General features: G+C 42.0%; 1 protein-coding gene across 4 annotated transcripts in view; it reads left to right on the top strand.

Moving 5' to 3' along the window:
* Window positions 1-22677, top strand: part of LOC140554556 (KH domain-containing RNA-binding protein QKI) — a 119441-nt gene that overhangs the window by 72916 nt on the left and 23848 nt on the right. For all 4 annotated transcript variants that reach the window (XM_072677682.1, XM_072677684.1, XM_072677683.1 and 1 more), the window contains exon 4: window positions 4747-4890. In XM_072677682.1, coding sequence (XP_072533783.1) covers window positions 4747-4890 — 144 coding nt within the window. The remainder of the gene's footprint in view (window positions 1-4746; window positions 4891-22677) is intronic.

Below are 22677 nucleotides of genomic sequence, written 5' to 3'. Positions count from 1 at the left end.
CAGTGTGACATGCAATAAACCGCTAAAAATGCTGCTATTGCACAGTCTACAGTGGGCTTAAAGCTGAGGAATTTGAATTTGTCCTTTCAGGGCTATGCCAGATTCATTTGAAGTCTCACAATAGGTTTGGATGTTTTGAATATGCCTTTTAGGGGCTGTGATTTGTGAAACTGTGAGTCTGGGAAGATGTTGATAGAGATTTGGGTAGTTTGAAGAAACTAGTCCACTACACCAGATTCATTACACCCCAGATTTTGCCCCTCCATTCTTTCCATCCCTCTCTCTTCCCTGTGTGTTCCTCAGCCAATTAAACCTGACCCCCCCACCCCCCTCTTGAGCAGGCTGTGATATTAGTTCCCAGCAGCCTTGGTGGTGGGGCCAGCTTTGCTCCAGGGCAGTGTTATTGCCTCTGTGAGGATTACAAAGGAACTGGACAATGGATTTATAGACATTGATTAGGCTACTGCTCAGCTACTGGATGGCCAGGCAGCAAGGAAGAGGAGGAGGGAGGGAGACAGAGATGGAGGGAGAGAAGGTGTAAACAAAGGACTGCACAGCTGGACATGTTTCCTCTGTAGAGCGTTGCGGGAGCGTCACCTTGACTACCAGCCTGTCACCGGCCGCCCTGCAGGGCCTGGAGTGGACGTGATGTGAGACAAGCTGACCGGACCCCGAGAGGGTCCAGCAGTGCGTGCACACACCCAGACACACACAGACATATATATATATATATATATATATTTATTTATACACACAGTATATACACACTCAGACAGACAGGCCTACACAAAGGACTACCATTAACCTCCAAGCAAAAAAATAAAAGAAGCAGCACACACTCGAGCACCCTCCTGGATGTCTTTGCCAGGCTTTTTTCTGAGTGTTATTGACTGGGTGGTCGTGGGTGGGCTACTGGGCTGTGGCAGCCAGGCACAGAGGATCAATTTTTAGTGCTTGTCAAAATCAAGGAAACCCAAGTAAATCAGCCGAAAAAAGAAACAAAAATGAAAAAAGGAAGTGACCTAATATGAGCGCGCCACCTCAGCATCAGATGATAAATCATATTGAGCACATATGATGATGCTAATACTGCAATATTTTCCAGCCGCATCAGCCACCCCCCCCCCCCCCCCAACAAAAAACAGGGGCAACAATGGAGCCCTAATGAAAATCAACAGACACGAAAAATGCAGCAACACAGACGGCGGCACTGATTGCCATCAATTTCCCATTTGCTGGCACAAGGAGAAAAATGAGCACTGTTTGCATATCTGATTATTGCATAAATCAAATCTTGAGGGTTTTTTGCACAGGGAAATCATATAAAAAGAAGGGCAAGCAAAGAAGCTGGAGAGCTGCACTTTCTCTTTAGTAAGAATTGGAATGAATGCTGATAATTTTCAGAATTTTGGTTGGAATTCAAAGTCACGTATCCAACATTGGGTTGACCTAAAGCTCCAGCATTGTCCAGATGTTGAATTGTGGTTGGAAATCAAATTCACATATCCATCAAAAACCAACATTGGGTTGACCTAAAGCTACAACGCTGTCCAGACATTAAATTTTGGTTGGAAATTAAAGTCACATATACTGTAAAAACCAACACTGGGTTGACTTCAAGCTCCATTGTTTTCCAGATGTTACATTTTGGTTGGAAATCAACTTTACTTAACCCTTTAAAACCAACATTGGGTGGACTTCAAGCTCCAACATGGTCCAGACATTGAATTTTGGTTGGAAATCAAATTCACATATCCATCAAAATCCAACATTGAGTTGACCTAAAGCTCCAGTGTTGTCCAGATGTTGAATTTTGGTTGGAAATCAAATTCACATATCCATCAAAAACCAACATTGGGTTTACCTAAAGCTACAACGCTATCCATTAAACACAACACTTGATTGGTACCTTAATCTCCAACATTGTCCAGACATTGAATTCTGGTTGGAAATTAAAGTCACATATACTGAAAAAACCAACATTGGGTTGACTTCAAGCTCCATTGTTTTCCAGATGTTACATTTTGGTTGGAAACCAACTTTACTTAACCCCTTAAAACCAACATTGGGTTGACTTCAAGCTCCAGTGTTGTCTAGATGTTGAATTTTGGTTGGAAATCAAATTCACATATCCATCAAAAAACAACATTGTGTTGACCTAAAGCTACAACGCTGTCGAGACATTGAATTTTGGTTGGAAATCAAAGTCACATATACTGAAAAAACCAACATTGGATTGACTTCAAGCTCCGTTGTTTTCCAACATTGGGTTGACCCAAAGCTCCAGCATTGTCCTGATGTTAAATTTTAGTTGGAAATTTGTATACAGCAATGTGGCTCCATTTACTCCAGTGCCTGTGAAAGCCCCTGCCACTGTTTGTCTTGAGAATCTGTTGGCTGCTTCGTGAGTCTCCTTTTAAAAAACAGCGCATTACTGCATGGCACGTGCATGACACCTTTGGTAGCAGGCGGCAGATCAAAGTCACAGCACCTCTTTCTGCTTCGTTTTAAGTTTATTTCCACGGCCTCTCCTGTTTTGCCCTTGTTGGTTCTGTTCTTTGTTGGAGAAGTGAAAACACAGCATGTTGTTTTGGTCCCGTCAAGGTATCGAACAACAAGGGCTGGAGGCAAACTAGAATTCTTAATGCTAAAGTTTTGACAGCAAGGATGCCGCACTTAGATCCGAACAGCTCCGAGACTCATTTTTGATCTGTTCTGAGTAACAAATATACTCTATTCCCCATTCACGTTATTTGAGAATAAGGTCAGAATGAGTAAGAAACTGATTTAGTGACAGTGTTGGTGGATGTAGATGGTGTTAGTCATCAGCGTTGGTTTAGGATGGGTGCACACTGTGCAGTATCTGGGAGGCCATTAAACTGCATTGATTGTGTCATGAAAAGGTTTCGGACTGTTTTAACAAATACTCAGCTGGATACTCTTCAAGATCCCAGGATTCCAGCATCTGGATTTCACTATTTGTGCATTTACAATACAGGAAGAGGAAACACTGCTTGTTATCTTGTAAAACGTGACTGTAAATCACTGTATACACTTGGCTACTATAATGCACAAGTGCCATTTGCGCATTGCTAATTTCCACATCTATGTTAGCCCTGATGTCAGCTAGATGTTAACTAGTCTGGCTAATGTTATCTAGATTTTAGCTCATCTAGGTGGTGTTAGCTAGATGTTGAGTAGTCTAGCTGATGCCAGATAGATTTGAACTCCCCTAGCTGATATTATCTATGATGTTAACTATTATGATGTTGGCTAGATGTTAACTCTTCTAAGGTAAAGGTGCATGTATTTGTCACTGTACAGTGTAACGTGTCCTCCGCATTTAACCCATCTGGTAGTGAACACACACACACGTGTTAGGGGCACACACACACACACACACATGTGTTAGGGGCAGTGAGTACACACACACCCAGAGCGGTGGGCAGCCAACTCCAGCGCCCGGGGAGCAGAGAGGGTAAAGGGCCCAAAGGGTCCAACAATGGCAGCTTGCCGAGCTCGGGAATCGAACCAACAACCCTGTTATCGATATCCCGGCGCTCTAACCGCTGAGCCACCACTGCCTAAATCTGAGCCACCACTGCCTATATCTGATCATATCTAGCTGATATGATCTAGATGTTAACTACTCTGGTGTTATCTAGATGTTAATTAGTCTAGCTAATGTTATCTAGATGTTAACTATCCTGGTGTTAGCTAGATGTTGAGTAGTCTAGCTGATGCCAGATAGATTTAAACTCCCCTAGCTGATATTATCTATGATGTTAACTATTCTGATGTTGGCTAAATGTTAACTCTTCTAGCCGATGTGATCTAAATGTTAACTACTCTGGTGTTATCTAGATGTTAATTAGTCTAGCTGATATTTAAATGTTAACTCTCCTGTTAGCAAGATGTTTTATGTCTGATGTCAGCTAAATGTTGAGTAGTCTAGCTAATGTTATCTAGATGTTAGTTCATCTAGCTGGTGTTAGCTGGATGTTGAGTAGTCTAGCTGATGTCAGCTAGATTTTAACATTTAACTAGACGTTAACTAGTCTAGCTGATGTTAGCTAAATGTTAACTCTTTTAGCTGATATTATTTAGAGGTTAACTACTCTGGTGTTAGCTAAATGTTAACGATCTAAATGTTATCTAATGTTAGCAAGATGTTAACTAATCTGATGTCAGCTAGATATTAACTAGTTCAGCTGATTTCTACCTGTTAACCTAATGTTAGGAAGATGTTAACTGGTATAGCTGATGTTAGCTTATCTAGCTGGTGTTAGCTTGATGTTGAGCAGTCTATCTGATGTTAGCTAGATTTTAACACCCCTAGTTGATATTAGCAAGATGTTAACTAGTCTAGCTGATGTTAACTAGATGTTAACTCTTCAAGCTGATATTATCTGTTGTTATCTAGGTGTTAACCAGTCTAGCTGATATCTACATGTTAACTCTGATGTTAGCAAGATGTCAACTAGTCTGATGTCAGCTAGATGTTAACTCTTCTATCTGATATGTACATATTAACTTTACTGATGTTATCTAGCTGTTAACTAGTCTAGCCGATGTTAGCTAGATGTTGACTACTCTCGCTGGTGTTCACTAGGTCCAGAAGCAGTGAAAATGTATTTCTGTGACAAAGATAACGTCATTTTCCCTAAAACATCAACAAAATCATTGTGAGGTCAGTTAAAGTTCATCCTAAAGTCTTCACATTGTCAATGTTTTTGTTTTTTCCAGGAGGAGCAGAATCGGGGTAAACCGAACTGGGAGCACCTGAATGAGGATCTGCATGTTCTGATTACAGTTGAAGACGCTCAGAATCGCGCCGAGATCAAGCTGAAGCGGGCCGTGGAGGAGGTCAATAAGCTACTGGTTCCTGCGGTGAGTGAATGCCGAAATGTGTGGCTTCCTGCCACAGCTCGTGACTCTTCCTCTTCCTCCAAAATGCCTTTTCACACAGAACAGCTTTTTTTTTTTTTACCACAGAAATTGATGTCATGCATGTAAAAGTGAACATCATGAGACTAATGAAAAAGTGCATGATAAGTGCTGTGAACTTTGCCTTGTGATTAGGCTGTTGTAAGATGTGAAAAAATTTATAGAAGAGATTTACGGTTGCTATGCAGGGGGCAATTTCATAGTATGGCATGTTAAGGTGCAATGTGATCATTTGTATGAGTATGTGTGTGTGCTGAGTTTCCTATAGTTTTGACCTATATGAGTTTACCTTGCAATTTCTCTGAACCATTTCATGTAGCATCAGGTGCTTATTAGAGTATTCATTTCACTCAGAGAGGCATCATAAAATCAGCAGACAAAGTGTTTGCCCTTTAAAACCAATTATCTCTGATTGCATTGCTAGGCAGTGTACTGTACACCTCTGCAGAGTAGTAGAACACCCTCAGTGTCAGCTATATCTTAGCCAGTTCGTCTTTTGACACTTATGTTTTTTTCTTTAGTAATTGGTAGGTTGTTTGTGTGGTGTTGTCTTTGTGCATGTGCATCCCTGTTCATTTGCACTCTCCTTTGAGCTGGTACACATTTCCCCATTTCATTTCCATTCATCGTCATGTCACTTGATGAGCAGGAAGTGAAATTTTCTCTCATCTCTCTTGTGAAAGAGGAAGCGCCGTTTTAGGACATCTGCGATTGTGTAATCTGACATTCTTCAGGCTTTTCCCTTTTTGGCTGAGCTAATAAGGAGGTATGTGAAGAAAGAAAGCCAGGCCACTGACCAGAGGGCTGGTCTACTTCCAGTAGTAGATTGAGTCAGTAGGGCCCTGTACTGTAAAACAGAGATGTTGAGAGAATTACACAATGCAGGGAAAACAAATACATTAAATATTTAAAAAAATAAGCAAGAATTTACATATATCTGATTATATATATCCGCATTTTAGCCCCTACAGCACTTTAGCCCCATTCACACCAAACCAAGTTATAAGGAGGGTTTCAGCCTGTACTGCTTTTAAATAAAGCAAAACAGACTGGACTAGACCATAACTAATATAAGCTAATATATAAAATTGTTTTATGTTATTTCAGAAACGTGTTAAAAATATATAGAAATATCAGATCTGATCTAATAAGTGTTATTCTTTTTTATTTTTAATATGATATTAGCTTCTCCATGTGTAGGTAAGTAGGCGTTACCATGTATTTTTCTACAAATATCCTCAGCAAATCAGCTTTATATTGTAGCTCAGTGTAGTTTCTTTGGGCCACATGATATCTTAAGACAGGGGTCATGTGATGTGCTCGTAGCTTCACGGAGATCACGGTCATTGGATTATGTTAGCCGCCATTGATGATTTCAAAGCTACTGGGAGTTTGCTAACAGCTAGGGCATGACCGGTGAGGCCCGCCTCATTGATTTCATTAGCCACTGGGCATTAATGAAGAACACAAGACTGCAGGGTCAGCCTCTGGAGAGCCTGGCTGCAACTGGAGTAGGCACTGTGTGTATTAGTGCTATTATCATGGAGATCTACATTCATTATATGGAGCTACAACTGTGATTACACGTGGCACTTGTTTGTGTGTGTGTGTGAACAAGAGAAAAGAAATGTGCAATGACTCTGAGCAGCACCTAATGTTTCTCCACTTGAAAGGATTCTGCAAGGATGTATAACATTCTCTTTTCAATGCAACATGAAAAGAAAATACATCCCAATCGCAGGCAATGGCTGTTCCTGGTTCAGTACTTGTAGATAAGCAGCTAAGTTTTGTATGGGGGGGGTGGGGGGTCACAGGATTACACAGGATAGGATAGTATTACACAGGAGAATTACCCATTTAGCCTGGCTAACTCAATAGAGGTAGCAGTGATGGGCATTCCTGTAGGGCAGTCTTCACTTTTAGCTTAAATGATGCTTTTTACTGAGAAATTCTGCTTAATGAACTATCCCCCTGGAGTACCCCTGCCTTGTATATTTCGGTGTTTTCTCTGCTCTAACACAGCTCATCGAACTAATTGGCTAGGCAACAAGTCCTTGTTGAATTTAATCAGGTGTGTTAGAGCAGGTGGGGAACCACTTCTACAAGTTGCAGTTACCGTTACAGGTGCCGGATGGTACTGATACAGGTCAGTAGTATTAACCTGTATTTCTGAATATATCAGGGTATTACATGATGATTATGTTTGCATTAATAAACCCAGCATGCACAGAATTTAATCAATTTAATGCCAGAAACACAACAGACCCTAACATCTGAGAGATGTTGAATTTCAGTTGAAAATAAAACTCAGTTTGTTGTCAAAACCATACGTTGTACAGATCCAACTTACATAACTCTAGGTGGACATCAAGCTGCAATTGTCCAGCCATCCAATTTTTTCCAATTTTGATTGGACCAACATTGGTTTGATGTTAACTTTTAGTCAAGAATTCACCCTCTTGGATATTGTCCCCTTTTATTCATTTCACAAATATAATCATGGCCAAGATGAAGTAATTTGGCCTGTTTTACATACATTTCCAAAACATCAGGTTTCTACAAAGTAATGTAAATTGAATAAAAATATAGAATTTTAATTAAACGATTGCAGAAATATTTACCCCCTAATTCAACAGAGGTCCAGGAAATTGGTGCTAGAAGACCCTAAGATGCTAAGAAGTTAGTGAAATATAGATCACCTGAGTGCAGTGAATGTGTCTCAAGTGATTGCAATATAAAGACACCTGTCTGGAAGGTCCAGTCACTGGTAATTCAGTATTCCTAGCTACAATTACACCACGCAGACAAAAGAACACTCCATGCAACTCTGAGAAAGGGATATTGAAGAGTATAAGTCAGGGAATGGATACAAAAAAAATCACTGAACATCCTCTGCAGATCGGTTATATCTATCTTTAAGAAATGGAAGGAATATGGCACATGTGTAAATCTACCTAGAGCAGGACATCCCTTACAAACCGAGTGACCATGCAAAAAGAAGACTAGTGAGGGAGGCCACCAAGACTCCTACAACACCTGACGATGAGTTTGAGTTTATTTTGGGAAGTTCTTGCATATAAAAGGCGAATTATATCGACCATGATTCCATTTATAAAAGCAATAAAAAGGAAAGCATCCAAGGGGGTGAAAATTATTAAAGAAATTCCTGTTCCTGTGTGGACGTTCAGCAGACGTTGGGTTTCGGTCTCCATATCTCACAACTAAATGTTCTTATTTTCCATCAATATGGCGTTGGAATGTGACATACTGGAAGGTGGTTACTCAATATCACAACTTACAAAACCAACAGAATATCGACTATCAGCTGTCGTCAGTGTTTTACTATTCTACACCGAATAGACACTGGAATTAGTCGTCATGCTAACACTACATTTTGCCCACCCAGAGCCGTGACCTACATTCAACCAGATAACAATGTCTATCGATATTGGTGTACAGCTTGGGAGTTAATTAAGCCATGCTTCCTGCTGGTACAATGTTTTAAAACAATCAAACTTGCCACCTACTTGTTTCTCGGCTCTTGGAATCAGAAAAAGTGAAAGCACAGCGCGAAGCACCCAAATTTCATACACTGTTTGGATTCATATTCATAATTGCTGTTGTTTTATTCAAGAACAGCTTACACAGTTTAAACTGAATTACTGTAAGGTAGACACCAGATGGCATTTTTATTTTTATTCAGTAAGCTTTCAGTTCAGGAACACCAAGAAGGTGTGAAATGATAATATACTATAGTATATATAAGTAATATACTGCAATGATCTGTTTCCGTTCATCCACACATTTCTCTCTTACTGCAGAATAGCGCTACAGCTCTGGTTTAGCATTCTAGACACAGATACAGACACTGATTCCTACAAACCACTGAGACCTAACAGGTACCATGGAGCAGAAGCATTATAATGAATGAATACCAACACTTCATGGAACAGGCGTCTACATATCGACTTCATAACACATGCATAAGCATTGAACAGCATCAATGCAAGCAATACTTGAGAATTATGCTGAAGAGCTGTGTTTTGGACACAGAAGAGAATAATTGATCTGTGCACCCTGCAGCACACTCAACTACCTTCTGTCAGGGTCATGGTGGGTCCAGGGCCTACCCGAAATTCCTTGGCGCATGGAATTAAAAGGGTTTATTACCTTCTTTTTCTCATAATCTGTCCGGTGGTTCTACCACCTTAGTTTGAAGGCATCAGCATTGTACACTAGTGCATTTTGTCTTATAGACTAATAAACACTCAAATACTGATATATCCTCAACAAATTGGTTGTATACATTTTTAAAAATGACGTGTTTGGACCTGGACCTTAAATCCAGTTTCCAGTCCTGGATTTTGTTCTCGCTGGAAGTTAAAACTGACCGGCCATATATGTAGTGCCACAGCTACCAAGGATTGCAAAGTCAAGTGAAGCTTCTTTAGGCCCCTAAAAGGTTCTTTACAAACATTAAAAAGACTTATGACTAAAAGTGATTCTTCTATGGCATCACTCTAAATATATATATATATATATATATATATATATATATATATATATAAATATTAAAAACAGGAATTCTAGACTTTTGAATGGTGTGTCCAGACCTCAACATTGTAGAATGCACTGAATTTTTTCTGTTTTTTTCTTCATATTTCTTTATATTTTAATGCTTAAGTAGTCCTTTTCCATAATGGGAAGCCTATTGTGTAAGGTTCCTTTTAAATGGTTCTATTGAGAGTATTTTTTTCTGAGAGTATGTAGAACTAAAAATCAATCCTGGTGTGTGTACAGAAGTATAGATGTATCGCCCAGCACTAGGGCAGCCTTGTTACTCCTGGATGTCATGGCAACTGCTTGTTTTTCCAGCCACCTATCTGAGAGCTGTCCATCTCTGTCAGCAGAGCTTTAGCACTTTTTCACCGCCACACCTGTAACATCGTCATGAACCCTGACCTTATGTCCAACAGCACTGACCTGTGGTCACCCACAGGCCCACAGACTGTGCCTCAAGCTTCATTACCCCAACTCTGCTCTGCAGTGTGAGGTTTCAGAGAAGAGCACACTCTGGTGTCCCGAGGTAAAAGCCATTAACGCCTCCATGTTTGCCTCCAGGGGCTGGTCTCAGACAGAGCGCTGGAGAGAGAGTCTGTTTTTTCTTCTCAGTGTTTGTGCTCAGATCAGGGCTGCCAGTGTTCTGCTCCAACTCATTGAGAGCGCTCCTAATCCCCGCCAAAATTTACATACAGATTGAAGGCACCCCATGGCATTTGAACTGCCAGTCCTGCTCCCTGGTGGGCGGGGGTGGGGGTGGGGGGGGATGTTGCAGCCCAGCATCCAAAGGGCTTGTGGGAAATGCAGTGAGTTCAATGGCATGCATTAGCAGAGTTCCCATCACACCAGGATTTGGCATGCCTGGTTGTAGGGGGGCTGCCTTTAGAGTGCCACTCATGGTCTGGAAGGAGATCTGTTGCTACCTGCCCTCCAGGACACCAATAGAAGAGATTTTATTGGACCTGTAGTTTTGAGCCTGAATATTATGAGTGTATGATGTGGGAAAAGTGTTGAAGACATCTTTACAGTACACAGTACGTATTGCAATAACTCAGTTTTCTGAAGTTTTTTAACGGTAGACAAAACCCACCACACTGGTTCTCTATGATTGGTCTAAAGTTCTACTTTAGGGATTGGATGAGTTGAAGTTTTAGGGATTTTTAGGGATTTGATTAGTTTGATGTACTCAGAACTCTAGACTTTACTATATATATATTATATATTAGGATTTGTGGTTAATTTAAGGGTAAGGGTAAGGTTAGGGTTAGGATTTGGGGTTAGTTTAAGGGTAAGGTTAAGGTTAGGATTTAGGATTCGGTTTAAGATTTAGGTTAAGGTTAGGGTTAGTATTTAGGTTAAGGTTTAAGATTTAGGTTAAAGTTAGGGTTAGAATTTGGGGTTAATTTAAGGGCAAGGTTAAGGTTAGGATTTGGGGTTAGTTTAAGGTTAAGGTTAGGATTTAGGGTTAGGTTTAAGATTTAGGTTAAGGTTAGGATTTAGGATTTAGGTTAAGGTTAGGGTTAGGATTTAGGGTTAGGTTTAAGATTTAGGTTAAAGTTAGGGTTAGAATTTGGGGTTAATTTAAGGTTAAGGTTAGGGTTAGGATTTGGGGTTGATTCAATGGTAAGTTTAGGGTTAGGATTAGGAAATTGCAGTTGATTTAATGGTAAGATTAAGTCATGGATAAGGTTAGGGTTAGGATTTAGGGTTGATTTAAATGTAAGATTAAGGTTATGGTTAGGGCTAGGGTTAGGATTTGGGGTTGGTTTAAGGGTAAGGTTAAGGTTAGAGTTAGGATTTGGGGTTAATTCAATGGTAAGATTAAGGTCAGGGTTAAAAAAGAGTTTATCCCGCTTTTGATGTAGTAACTGTCCCCACTGTCCAGGAAAGGCTTTATACTAGATTTTGGACCACTGCTGTGAGGATTTGATTGCATACAGCGACAAGAGCATTAGTGAGATCAGAATGTTAGATGATCACAACCCCATCTCATCCTCAACTCCCCAGCTCATCCCAAAAATATTGCATTGCAGTTGAACACACAGTGTATCTTTGAGAACCTGACCAATCCCTGACCCATCCAAAATGTAAAATTCAAGCCGGTAAGCCTCATTTAGTGCTTAAGATCATGTTGTCTATTCAAACAATCATTATTACCCTCATCATCATCATCATCGTCATCATAGTCGCTCTCACAATCAGCATTCACTGCAGCTCCCGGCTTGGTGCTGGCTGGAGCGCAGTGACCAGCGGGATGCTGGTTACACAGTCAAAAGCAATTATCATCAATGGCTTTGTGGCAAAAATAAAAAACGCCTTGCTGCAGACAATCGCACCTGATTGTGCTGACAGTGGCAGAGGTCCATGCAGACACACCCCCAGTCAACTCACACACACACACATACACACACACACACACAACGACACACTGCCACAGGAGAGAAACTCTGCCTTGTGTCAGCGACATTCACACTGCGTGCCGCTGCAATACTTTGAAGTTGGGAAATGTGCAAGGTAATATTGCTTTTAGCTCTTAGCTTAGCCTCTTTCTTTCTCTACTCCTTTTTTTTGGATGCCTTTTCTTCACAGACTAAAAATTCCATATATCTGTAAGCGAAATGCCTCAAGTCCACAAAACTCTTTGGGATTACTTCTTCTTTTCACCCTGTGTATTCATTTCTGCAGTTTAGCCATCTGATATGAAGCCAGCGATGATTCATATTTGTAAACAGCAGGAGTGTCGCTGCAGTGTCGCGTGCAAAATTACAGCGACCGTTGAGTACATAAGCCAGTGGCCAGTTTCTCAGCCTTCGTAAAGCATCATGAAGCTCTCGATGACGTCTGTAGGGCCTTAGCCACACTAGCAGAAGCCAGGCCTAAACGTCCATTCCTGAAGGGGCCACTTTAATTAAAGTCCTGTCCGTCAGCCTCCCCACAGTGGCTTCCAGCCACAGTCGGGACAGATAAAGACAGCTTTAATTGTCAGGGCTGAAGATAAAGTGGAATTTAAAGTGTGGGGTAAGGGGTGGGGTGGGGTTGGGCAGGAGTTGTACACACATATAGTGCGCTTGCACACCGGCCATGTCTGGCCAGCAGTGTTGACGGATAAACAGCGAGGGCCTCAGGAGCTGCAGATTCGATCCTCCACCAGCTTGGCTTGTCAGTCACACGGTCCAAGCCCCTTCAGCTCGCGCAGTCTGAGCTCAGCAATTTTGTATTGGTGCCTGTGGCCTCGAGGGAAACAGTGGATGTTACTCTGTGCTCTGAATCTGGCCATTGCGTCAGGCTCAGGCTTCGTTCCAGTGTAACACTGCCTCTACACTACGGACCAAAAGTATGGAGGCAAGCAGAGATTTCTTACTTTCATAAGTAAAAAAAAAAATCACAATCAGCAATGCCAACCATCGGCGTGGTCTGCTCCACACCTCCGCTTCACTCTGGTGCAGTGGAAACGTGTTCTGTGGAGCGATAAATCACACTTCACCATCTGGAGGTCTGATAGATAAAGCACATACGGTGCTATAAACGATGTTATGTTTGGGTGTCCTCATACTTTTGGCCATGCAGTGGGTTATATGGGAAAAGCTTTCTTCTTCGCTGTTGATACCCTGAAAAAAATTACGTCTTGGCAAATGAAATCAACGCAAATTTAGACTTTAATCCATCCCATGTATCTTTTGTGTTTTATTTAGATTATTTTATGAATATTAATTATTAAATTATTAAACCCATTTCTAGACATTTTGACTTGTATATGAACACCTGTTCATCTGACATTTCTTCTGAATTCAATGGCATATAGTTTGTTCCCTTTTGCCGCAGTAACAACCTTATTATGAGAAGGCTTTAAACTAGATGGAACATTGCTGTGAGAATTTGACTGGATTCAGCCACAAACGCATATGCAAGGATGCTCCAAATCATCCCAGAGGGATGAAGTATTAGTCCAGTGCTGGGGGGGCGGGGCTTTATACCTTTTTACCATGGGAATGCATTGATAAGAAGGTGTGTCCACATACTTTTGGCCATGCAGTACATTATATAGGAAATGCTGTATCCACTGCTTTTGATACCTTGCAAAAATGATGTACACCGTGTGGTCAATGTACACCATATGGACAAAAGTATTGGGACACCTGCTCATGAAGCACTGCTGTAAGGATTTGACTGCATTCAGCGACAGGAATGGTAGTGAGGTTTGGAGGTTGGATGATCACCATCCCACCTCATCCCCAACTCCCCAACGCATCCCAAAAGTACTGGATGGAGCACCCATCCATCATCCCAGAGAACACTGTTGCACTGCTCCACAGCTCAATGCTCCTCTAGCCCAGGCCTGCCATTAGGCATGGTGCCAGTAGGTTCATGTTTATCTACTCAGAGAGTCCTATTCTATTGGCAATACTTCTCTACAAGGACTAGGCAGGCTGCGTGTGTGCATTTGCACATCTGTGCCAGCCATGGGAACGAGAATATTCAGTCTGGATCTCTTTGCTAGTTTTTGATTATTAACTTACAGTGTATGTCTGAACGTTAGTAGACACCTGATCATCTGACGTTTCTTCTGAAAGCAATAGTGCTAATAGGGAGATTGTCCTCCTTTTGCTGCAGTAGCAGCCTCTGTTCTTTTGACAAGGCTTTATGCTATAGGTTGGAACATTGCTGTAGGGATTTGATTGGATTTAGCCACAAGGTTCATTAGCCAGGTCAAGAACTGATGTTGGAGGATTAGTTCTGGATCACAAACTCCACTCCAGCTCATCCCAGAGATGTTGGAGGGAGCTCCATTTCTCCAGAAAAAGCCTTTCCACTGGTTTCTCCACTGTCTTCATACACCTTTACCATGGGAATTCACTAAGGGGTGTCTGCATACTTTTGGACTTTTTCATGTGTGTTATTCAATCAGCAGATCATTTCCGGAATCATTTATTGAACGATGCCTGCCAAGAGCAAAGCAAATGAACAGTCACTTGGTTGCGTACTGTTGTTGCAGGCATTTAGTCAAACCCTTTTGTTCTCTCTCTCTCCCACTCTCCCTCTCCCCCTCTCTCTCTCCCTCTCCTAGATCCTAACCCAGATAGTTTCAGTTTCTCTGGCTCTCTGTTGCTCTAACACTCGGTTCACCTTCTCCGGGGTTCACAGCAGGGTGTGTGTGAGCCTCCGAGCTGCTCGTGCTTTATGGAGGACGTGTGTATCTCAGTGTGTGTGTGTGTATGAGAGGGTGGGGAACTCTGAATGTTTAACTTGGGGATTCCCATCCCGAGTTCAGCCCCAAACCCACTCCCATAAACACTAAGCTTTAAGAGACACACGCTTACGTCTCTGTGAGGGAGGCCTTGAGTGGACATAAAAGTAGAAGGGTCCCTATGGGCGGTTTCTGTTTGTGACGGTGTGTGTGTGTGTGTGTGTGTGTGTGTATGTGTGTTTGTGTGAGCGTGTCTTTATGAGTGCAGTTGAATGGTGGAATAAAAGACGCAGTGGTTTGTGGGAGTTCCCATCTGTTCGCCGCTCTGCACAATAGACTCCCTCTTGCATGACATGTTTTTGTGCTACTCACTGCTTCTCTGAGTGCCTCAGCCCAGGCAGGGAGTCCGTGTGTGTGTGTGTGTCCCTCTCTCTCTCTTCCTCAAATACTGCCCTTGCCTCTGTGTGCTCTGTGGGAATGGGCTTGTGTGTGTATGCAGGCGTGAGCATCCCATTCCTTCCCTCCATCTAATCGTTTAGGTGTGTGTGTGTGTGAGAGAGAGAGAGAGAGAGAGAGAGAGAGAGAGAGAGGGAATGTGTGTGGGTGTGGTATTCTGGTAAACCTTCTTTTAAAAGTTTGGGGACACGCATTTCAAATACTCAGAGTATTGGTTTCTTTTGTAAAGTATGGCTAAAAGCACATATTGAAAATCTTTAGGTCCAAAGGAGGTTTAAAGGTAAAAAGGAGCAGTATGCAAGAATTGATATTTCAACGATATTTCCTACACTCGGGAAGTGTAATTCCTGCCTTGGGCCACCACTGAAAGACATGTATACATGCATTTCTGGACAAGATGAGAGTTCAGAATGACTGTGAGTTTTGGGGTAATTCTCAAATAGAGATTCTACTTACTACTAAGTAGTTAACCCCTAACACAGGTAGTGACTGATAAACCCATGGGAGCTCATTACAAAGAGCTATCATCAATACACTCACCAGCATTATGATGAATTTCATAATCTGCTCTGTTCAAACACCACTGCTTTGCCAAAAAGGTGTGCTTTCTGGCAATAAAAGGATCAGCGGATATAAAAGGAAAGCTTCTTTAGAATACAAAAGTGCTTGCTTTCGAAATGTTAAATGTGTTTGAAATTTCTTGAAAGTACGGAAAGCTCAGTGGGCCCAGCGCCGGGCCCTTGAGCAAGGCCCTAAACCCTCCCTGCTTCCTAGGTGCTGCAGCAATGGCTGCCCATTCCTTGCTTGGTTTGTTTACTGCATGGATGGGTTAAAGGTGGTTATATGGGTATATGGGTATCTTTGTTTTTAGAGCCTCTGTTACTTCTGCATACTACAGCTATGTTTGGGCAGTTTGTATTTAGGAGTGGAGTTTAGTGAAAGGTGCAGTATGATTGTTTTACAGTGCAACAGGATTGGTTTACATCAGTCTGGAAGCACATCATTTTGAGGTTTGAGGTATACCATGGTATAAAAATTTATTGTTATCATACTATGTACTGCTTAATATGGGTATTGGGGGCATAATTAATTAAATACGGATAATAATCAGTAGCTAGATATAGAAATAGTTTAAAAAAGCCACACCTCATGTGCACTTTTCTTATTTTGTTATTTAGTTATTTTCTTGTTTTGGGAAGACTTTTTTTACATTTACTTCCATTCCAATATAGACAAAAAAAGAGAAATGATAGTTAAGCACCTTTTCTTTTCATTTCTTAAAGAGTCTCTGTATCTGATAATAATAATAATAATAATAATAATAATAATAATAATAATAATAATAATTAGAAAAAAAGAATTTCACTGTGATTTTTGACACATTCATTCAAAAAGCAGAGGAGTAAGAAGTATTTATTATAGGTATATTTTACTCTGAAATTTGGTGTACAGTTGTGAGGTACATGAAGAACAGTACAACTGAACTTCAAGGAAGTACAGTAATATTCACATATGACCCTGTGTACCTCCGGATCAACCCAGTTAGCCTTTAATATATTAAGCTGTTGAAAACTGACAATGGAAAGAGAAGGATATTGCAGAGTGTATTATTCTTTAAAGCATTGGGAAAGGCTGGACATTTCCAAACATGAGAAAGGCTGTGTGCACTGGAAGAGCCTGGGAAGTCATAAATCCAGTGCGTTTCTTGCTCCACAGCTGTGAATGTTGCATAACTAGTTCAATTTCTTTTTCAATAGCAGTGGGGAGGTGGACTCAAGACCAGGGTCTATGACTTTGTGTGTATGTATGTGTGTGTGGCTGTTTTGGATGTGTGAACAGCGTAGACTTCTTTGCTCTAGTCACATGATTGAGTAGTCATCCAGGTCTTTGAGGCTGGGAGAGCATCAAAAGGGTCCTTTGTTTACAACTGGAGTGTGGAAATCCTGAGCGGAGCTTTCAGCTCCAGCAAGGCTGCATAATGCTCCCAGTGGGGCTCTCCCTCTTTCTCTCTCTCTTTCTCTCTTTCCACATACCCCATTCTTCAATGTCCAGTTCACTGAGTAACATGTTATCTCCTGCTACTCCTGTGAGTACAGTTGGGGTTTCGGTGGGGAATAAAAGCACGCTCAGCAGTGCACAAGGTTAGAGAATAAGTTGCCTTGGAGATCTTTGGAGAGAGGCTCCTGCCCCATCTTTCAAGCCTAAGGTCATATGACCGTGAGACGGAGGAGCTTTAATCCTCAAAGCCAAAAAGCCCCTGCTCACCATGTTCACATCACCCTGCTAACAAGAACCTTATAATGCTTGCTCACTCTTTCTTGACTAGGGATGGTAGATTAGTATTATCATATTATCATATGGTAGATGGTATTATCATATGTCACAATGATATTGCCAGTATTGCAAATAATGTTGTAATTTTGTCCTTTACATACGGGTGGGTTAATTGGCAGTACCAAATTGGGAGAGGAGAAAGTGTATCACTGTCCAAATACTTTTTTATTGAGGCTAGATAATGGCATAATGTCTAAAATCCAGCCAGCTCCTTTTTAGGAGTTTTATTGTTTCATAAATTTGTCAAATTATATCCATATCATTTGTTACTGCCAATTAACCCACCTGTTCAAAGCTCCCCTAGCAAAAGCAATGCTCCTGACACTAGGAGGGTAAGGACTTAACACATGTTTCCTCAGATACATGTAAAGCCAGCCACCGCCTCTTTTTGAACTACCCCCGATGCTTCATTGCTAAGCAGCTAAGACATTTGGAGGATTTTGCCAGGTCCTTAGCTCCACCACTCCAGCTAACAGACGCCTGTGATGGCCAACATCGCTTAAGAGTAATGAGGAGAGGGATTGCCATCCACCCACCCAGATAAAGCACAGACTTGGTCACTGATGGCTAAACAGCATGGCTCAGGATTCAAACTCAAGACAGACAAATATCTGTTTTTGGCCTAAAACATGCAGTTGGTCAGAAATACTCATGGTACCTGTAATGAAAAGTGGATTAAGATGTAGAGGTGGGCAATAGGAAGGTATTTTATCACTACATTATACAGGTATTATGCTATGTTACGTCACTTTACACTTTACTATGGATATTATCAGCACTTAAGAAATGCTGAACAACTGCAAGCTGCATTACAATTGAAGAGCATACTTAGTTCTGCTTAATTTAATTTTATACAGCGTTAGGTTAAGTGGATTAGTGAAATGGTGCGTTACTGTACTGCATTACAGTGCATTACTCCACTGATCATTTTAGATATTGCTTTGTAAATGTGTTAGTATTGCTTTACTGTCTTTATCAACGTACCAAACTAAAAATAAATAAATAAATAATAAATCCTGACAGTGCGTGATTCTATATTTGCCAAATTGCTCAATCCTGTCAGGATGTATTTTTTAAAGTAGTGTCATAACACTGACCCGTTACTCTCACCCATCAACCTTCATACTTTTCTCTCCCCTTTTCCCCCACCCCCATCCGCCACCTGCCCACCTCTGAATTGTGTTCCCTGCTGAATGACATATTAATCCCAGAGTAAGTGAAAGAATGTAGTAAAGACGCCGACTCCAGCGTCTCAGGAACCGATCCGATTCAGGAGCCTCCCCCAGGCTCTGCAAGAACGAAATGTCAGCGGTTGAAATAAAGGCACCCATTCTCAACATGTACCTTCTGTCAGCTCTCGTCACTTTCTCAAACACTTCGTTCTGACTCTCTAATACGCCGCTTGCCTCTGCTGAGCGCTCCGCGGCTTTCCCTCCCGAGAAGTTAGCGGCGCCGGTGTCATCCTGGGCTGTTTGAAAGTCTCTGACACCCCTGCAGTGCTGCGAAACATAAAAAGCTATTTTGACTCTTCATACTATGTCTTCATTGCTCCTGTAAAGCTGATTTCAGCATGGCGAGGAGCAGCACTGAATCCTCACTGATCCGACTGTAGACCCGGCACTAGATCCCGTTGCCTGTGTGTTTAAAAGCCAATTCCTACAGACGTTTCCATAAAAAGTACAATTCTGACCTGCCAGGGTGGCCAGGGCGAAAGGGCTCAACGTGAAGACACATCAAAGGTGTCTTTTGACACACTATAGCAGTCCATAGTGTAAAATGTAAAAATCCAACGGGACTTCCTAAGCGTTCAGGGGAGGTCTGCACAGGCATGAAGGTGAAGGCCTACCCGGCTCATACTGAGACCTTTTTGAGACCTCCCTGACCAGACCTGGTACGGGTCGATTTGAAACCCAAGCCTGACCCATAACTACTATTCAAAACATAGCTTTAGACTACAATGCTGCAAAACAGACAGGGAGAGAGGACAAATGACCCAGGACAATATTTTGACGGGCCCTGCCGTGCATACTGCTAGTATTTAGGGCCTTTTAAGCAATGTTTCAGCACAGGGAGCCGTCACATACACTATATGTCCAAAACTTTGTGGACAGCACATCTTCTTTGTTAATTAAGGTGCATCTGGAGGAGCTGCACAAAGGCCAAAGGTCAACATGCCCAATGATAAGTGTTGGCCAGACTGGTATAAAGTCCACACAGGGCTGTGAGGCAGTGGATGTAATTCAGAACTAATCACCCACCATCATTCCCCTACATAGAATCGGATTCCATTCTGACTAACCGGATATGCACTTGACAACCTAGTGTAAATGCATGTAGCTGAAATCTTATCAGGATACAGTCCAGATACTGGTCACATAAAGTGACCGAATGTAAACAGGGTCCTAGTGTAAAGACTTCCCAGACATACAGAGGCTGTTACTGCAGCAGAGGGATGGACAACATCCTTTTTTATCTCCTTGATTTCAGGAGAACATTGGGGATGAGCAGTCAGCCACAGATTTCGGACCACACAGTGCAAGCATCCGGAGATGTAGAGCAGAAACCCCTTCATTCTGAGGTCATTTGTCCTTCCTTAGCTTCTCTCCAAAAGCATTCGATTTCTCATTATTCTCCCATTGTTCCTCCAGATCATTATCCATTGATATTGCCGCTGCTCAACAATGCTTTTCATTCAGTAGGGGAGAGAGGCCGTCTCACTCTGGGATTTTTTTTGCTTTTCGGAATTTGGATGCAGTCGGAAAATGAATTATAAAGGATGGCATGCATTTTTAAAGGGCAAATTTGAGTCGGATCTGTTTTAGAGCGTCTGGGACAGCCACTGGCTTCCAGTGCTGCTGCTGGAGAGATGAGAGGGCTCTGTTTGTCTGATGTCAAGCAGTTTCTCTTTTTCTATTCCTTCTCCCACTCCCTCTCTCCCTCTCTCTCTCTTTTTTTTTTTTTACAATCCTGTCTCCCATAATGTTTGGGACTTTGTGTCCAGCGGACCCGTCGGAGCAGCGTTTCTTCTCTCGAGCGGTCTCTCCGTGCTTGAGGGCGTATTTTATGAGAAGAGAAGGAAACGATGGCATATTAATATATGGAGAGAGGACTGAGCCGTTTGTGAGTAGGAGCGTGAGTTCTAAGAGGGAGGGAAGGGAGAGTGTATGCTTTTTATTTCAACCACTGTGTGTGTGCGCATGTGTGTATGTGTGTGTGTGTGTGTGTGTGTGTGCACATACAAACGCACACTGAACAATCAGAGTTCCTTCCGGAGTGATAAAGTGAGTCTGCCTGGCTGTCACTCAGCCTGGTGAGCAGTTAGCTGGGTTTAAACAGACCCTCTCCCTCTTTCTCTCTCTCTCTTTCTCTCTCTCTCTCTCTCGCTCCTTCTCTCTCCTTCCCTGTCTCTGTAGTCTCCTCAGTTCAAAGCCGGTTTGATGTATGAGACTTCCTCCTCCCCCTAATTATGGCTCTTTAATTCCAATCAGGAGAGTGCCTACGCTTTGACAGCCAGTCATTGCCTCAACCTGCATTTACATTACAATTATGTGTATGCGTATTTGTACTGCTTGCTGAGTACATGGCTTACACTCTGTGTGCATGTATGTGTGTGTGTGTGTGTGTGTGAGTGTGTGTGAGAGAGAGAGAGAGAGAGAGAGAGAGAGAGAAATCATGGGTTGCACCCAGTCCCGGGTCCTTTATGCTAAATTCTGGCAGCTAGCGCAGTGTCTTGCTGTGCAGAACTGGCAGACACAACAGCTTGGAACAGGAACGCATGAGGCGTCTATTCCAAATGCGGGCAACTAATGCGAATCTGAACCGCTATCAAAGACTCTTTTGGACTCATTTTGTATCCCATACCCAGAGGCCTTGATTCCAAGACTGCTATTGTACAGAGGCAGGCAGATGACCCAAATCCAGGTCTTGGGATGGCTTACTTTAGCATAGCTTTCCACTGAAGCACTAAGAAAAGATGAAAGAGCAAATAGGTGAGCTGTTAAGATGATAACCGTAGCCATTTTTTTTTTATCAAATGCAGTTAGGTGTTTGAGTATCCATTTATATACCCTGAGCAAGTGCTGCGCTATTGAAGGTAGCAGGGAAATATACCAGGCCCCAGAAAATAGCAGGTCCCGCAAGGATGTGTGTCTGTGTGTGTATTTGGTTCCTCACACAACTCTTTGATTACATGGGCTTGTGTTTGTTGTAATAGATCTGTATGTACATTTATGGGGTATGACTAACACTCGTTCCCAAAGCAACATCATCTAGCAGTATTTATCTTAAAATAGCAGCTTTAGACTCATTGTGATGCTTCACTGACCTGTAAAAGGGAGAATAGCCTCTGGATCGTTGTTTCTGGGGGGGGTTGGCATGCTGCTAACTGCACTATGCAACTGTAGAGAAGCGGGCAGGACAATGTTTGCGATAACGGTGTAATGCTGCATATAATGCTGCCATATTCATATAAAAATGCATGTGTAAATCGTGTCCTTTAAGGGTGGCACATCCTGACTGTAGGGGGAGCCTAGTAGTTAGAAATAGACCTATTCTCACACAGTACTGCTTCAACAGGAAGCGAGCGTTTATATGTCGACCCAAGGATGCTTTTTTTGGAGTCAATACAAAATGTTAAACCATACATCTGTCAGTTTCCAGCTCTAGACTTCAGGTTCAAACTGGCTCTGTGTTATATTTTCAGTCCACAGGATAGGATAGTTTAATTATGCCGGCTAAACCTGGTAATTAACTAATGAGCTGAATTGGGAGTGGTAATTTAGAAGGCGAATTACCAAACTGTAGGAGTTCTTGGCCATTCTTCAGTTAATTTACTTGGGAACTTTGGGTCATTAGCTGTGTTCTAAAGTCTAGGTTGCAGCGGAGGTAGAGCGGGTCCTTGTAGAACGTTCCTTTTTTAAAAACTCTTCCGTTCACACAAATTGAACAGTCAAACCAGATTGTCTGTCCCTCCTCTTACAGTTGTGGCACGAAATGTTTGTGCTCTTTTCATTTTTTTCTGGAAATGAATTATAATTCAATTCAAAAACAGTTTTTATAAGAAATCTGGAGGCTTTCTTTTCTGCCATTTCCAGGGGGCTGTTTTTTTCCTTTTCCCCCCCGCATTGCATGTGTAATGGGAAAGGATACATCAGTTGCGTCCTCCAAAACAGAGCCTGCATTTCTGGGCCGTAAAC

This window comes from Salminus brasiliensis, chromosome 4, assembly GCF_030463535.1.
Source record: "Salminus brasiliensis chromosome 4, fSalBra1.hap2, whole genome shotgun sequence".
Classification (NCBI taxonomy): Eukaryota; Metazoa; Chordata; class Actinopteri; order Characiformes; family Bryconidae; genus Salminus; species Salminus brasiliensis.
This window is presented reverse-complemented; position numbering and strand designations above follow the sequence as displayed.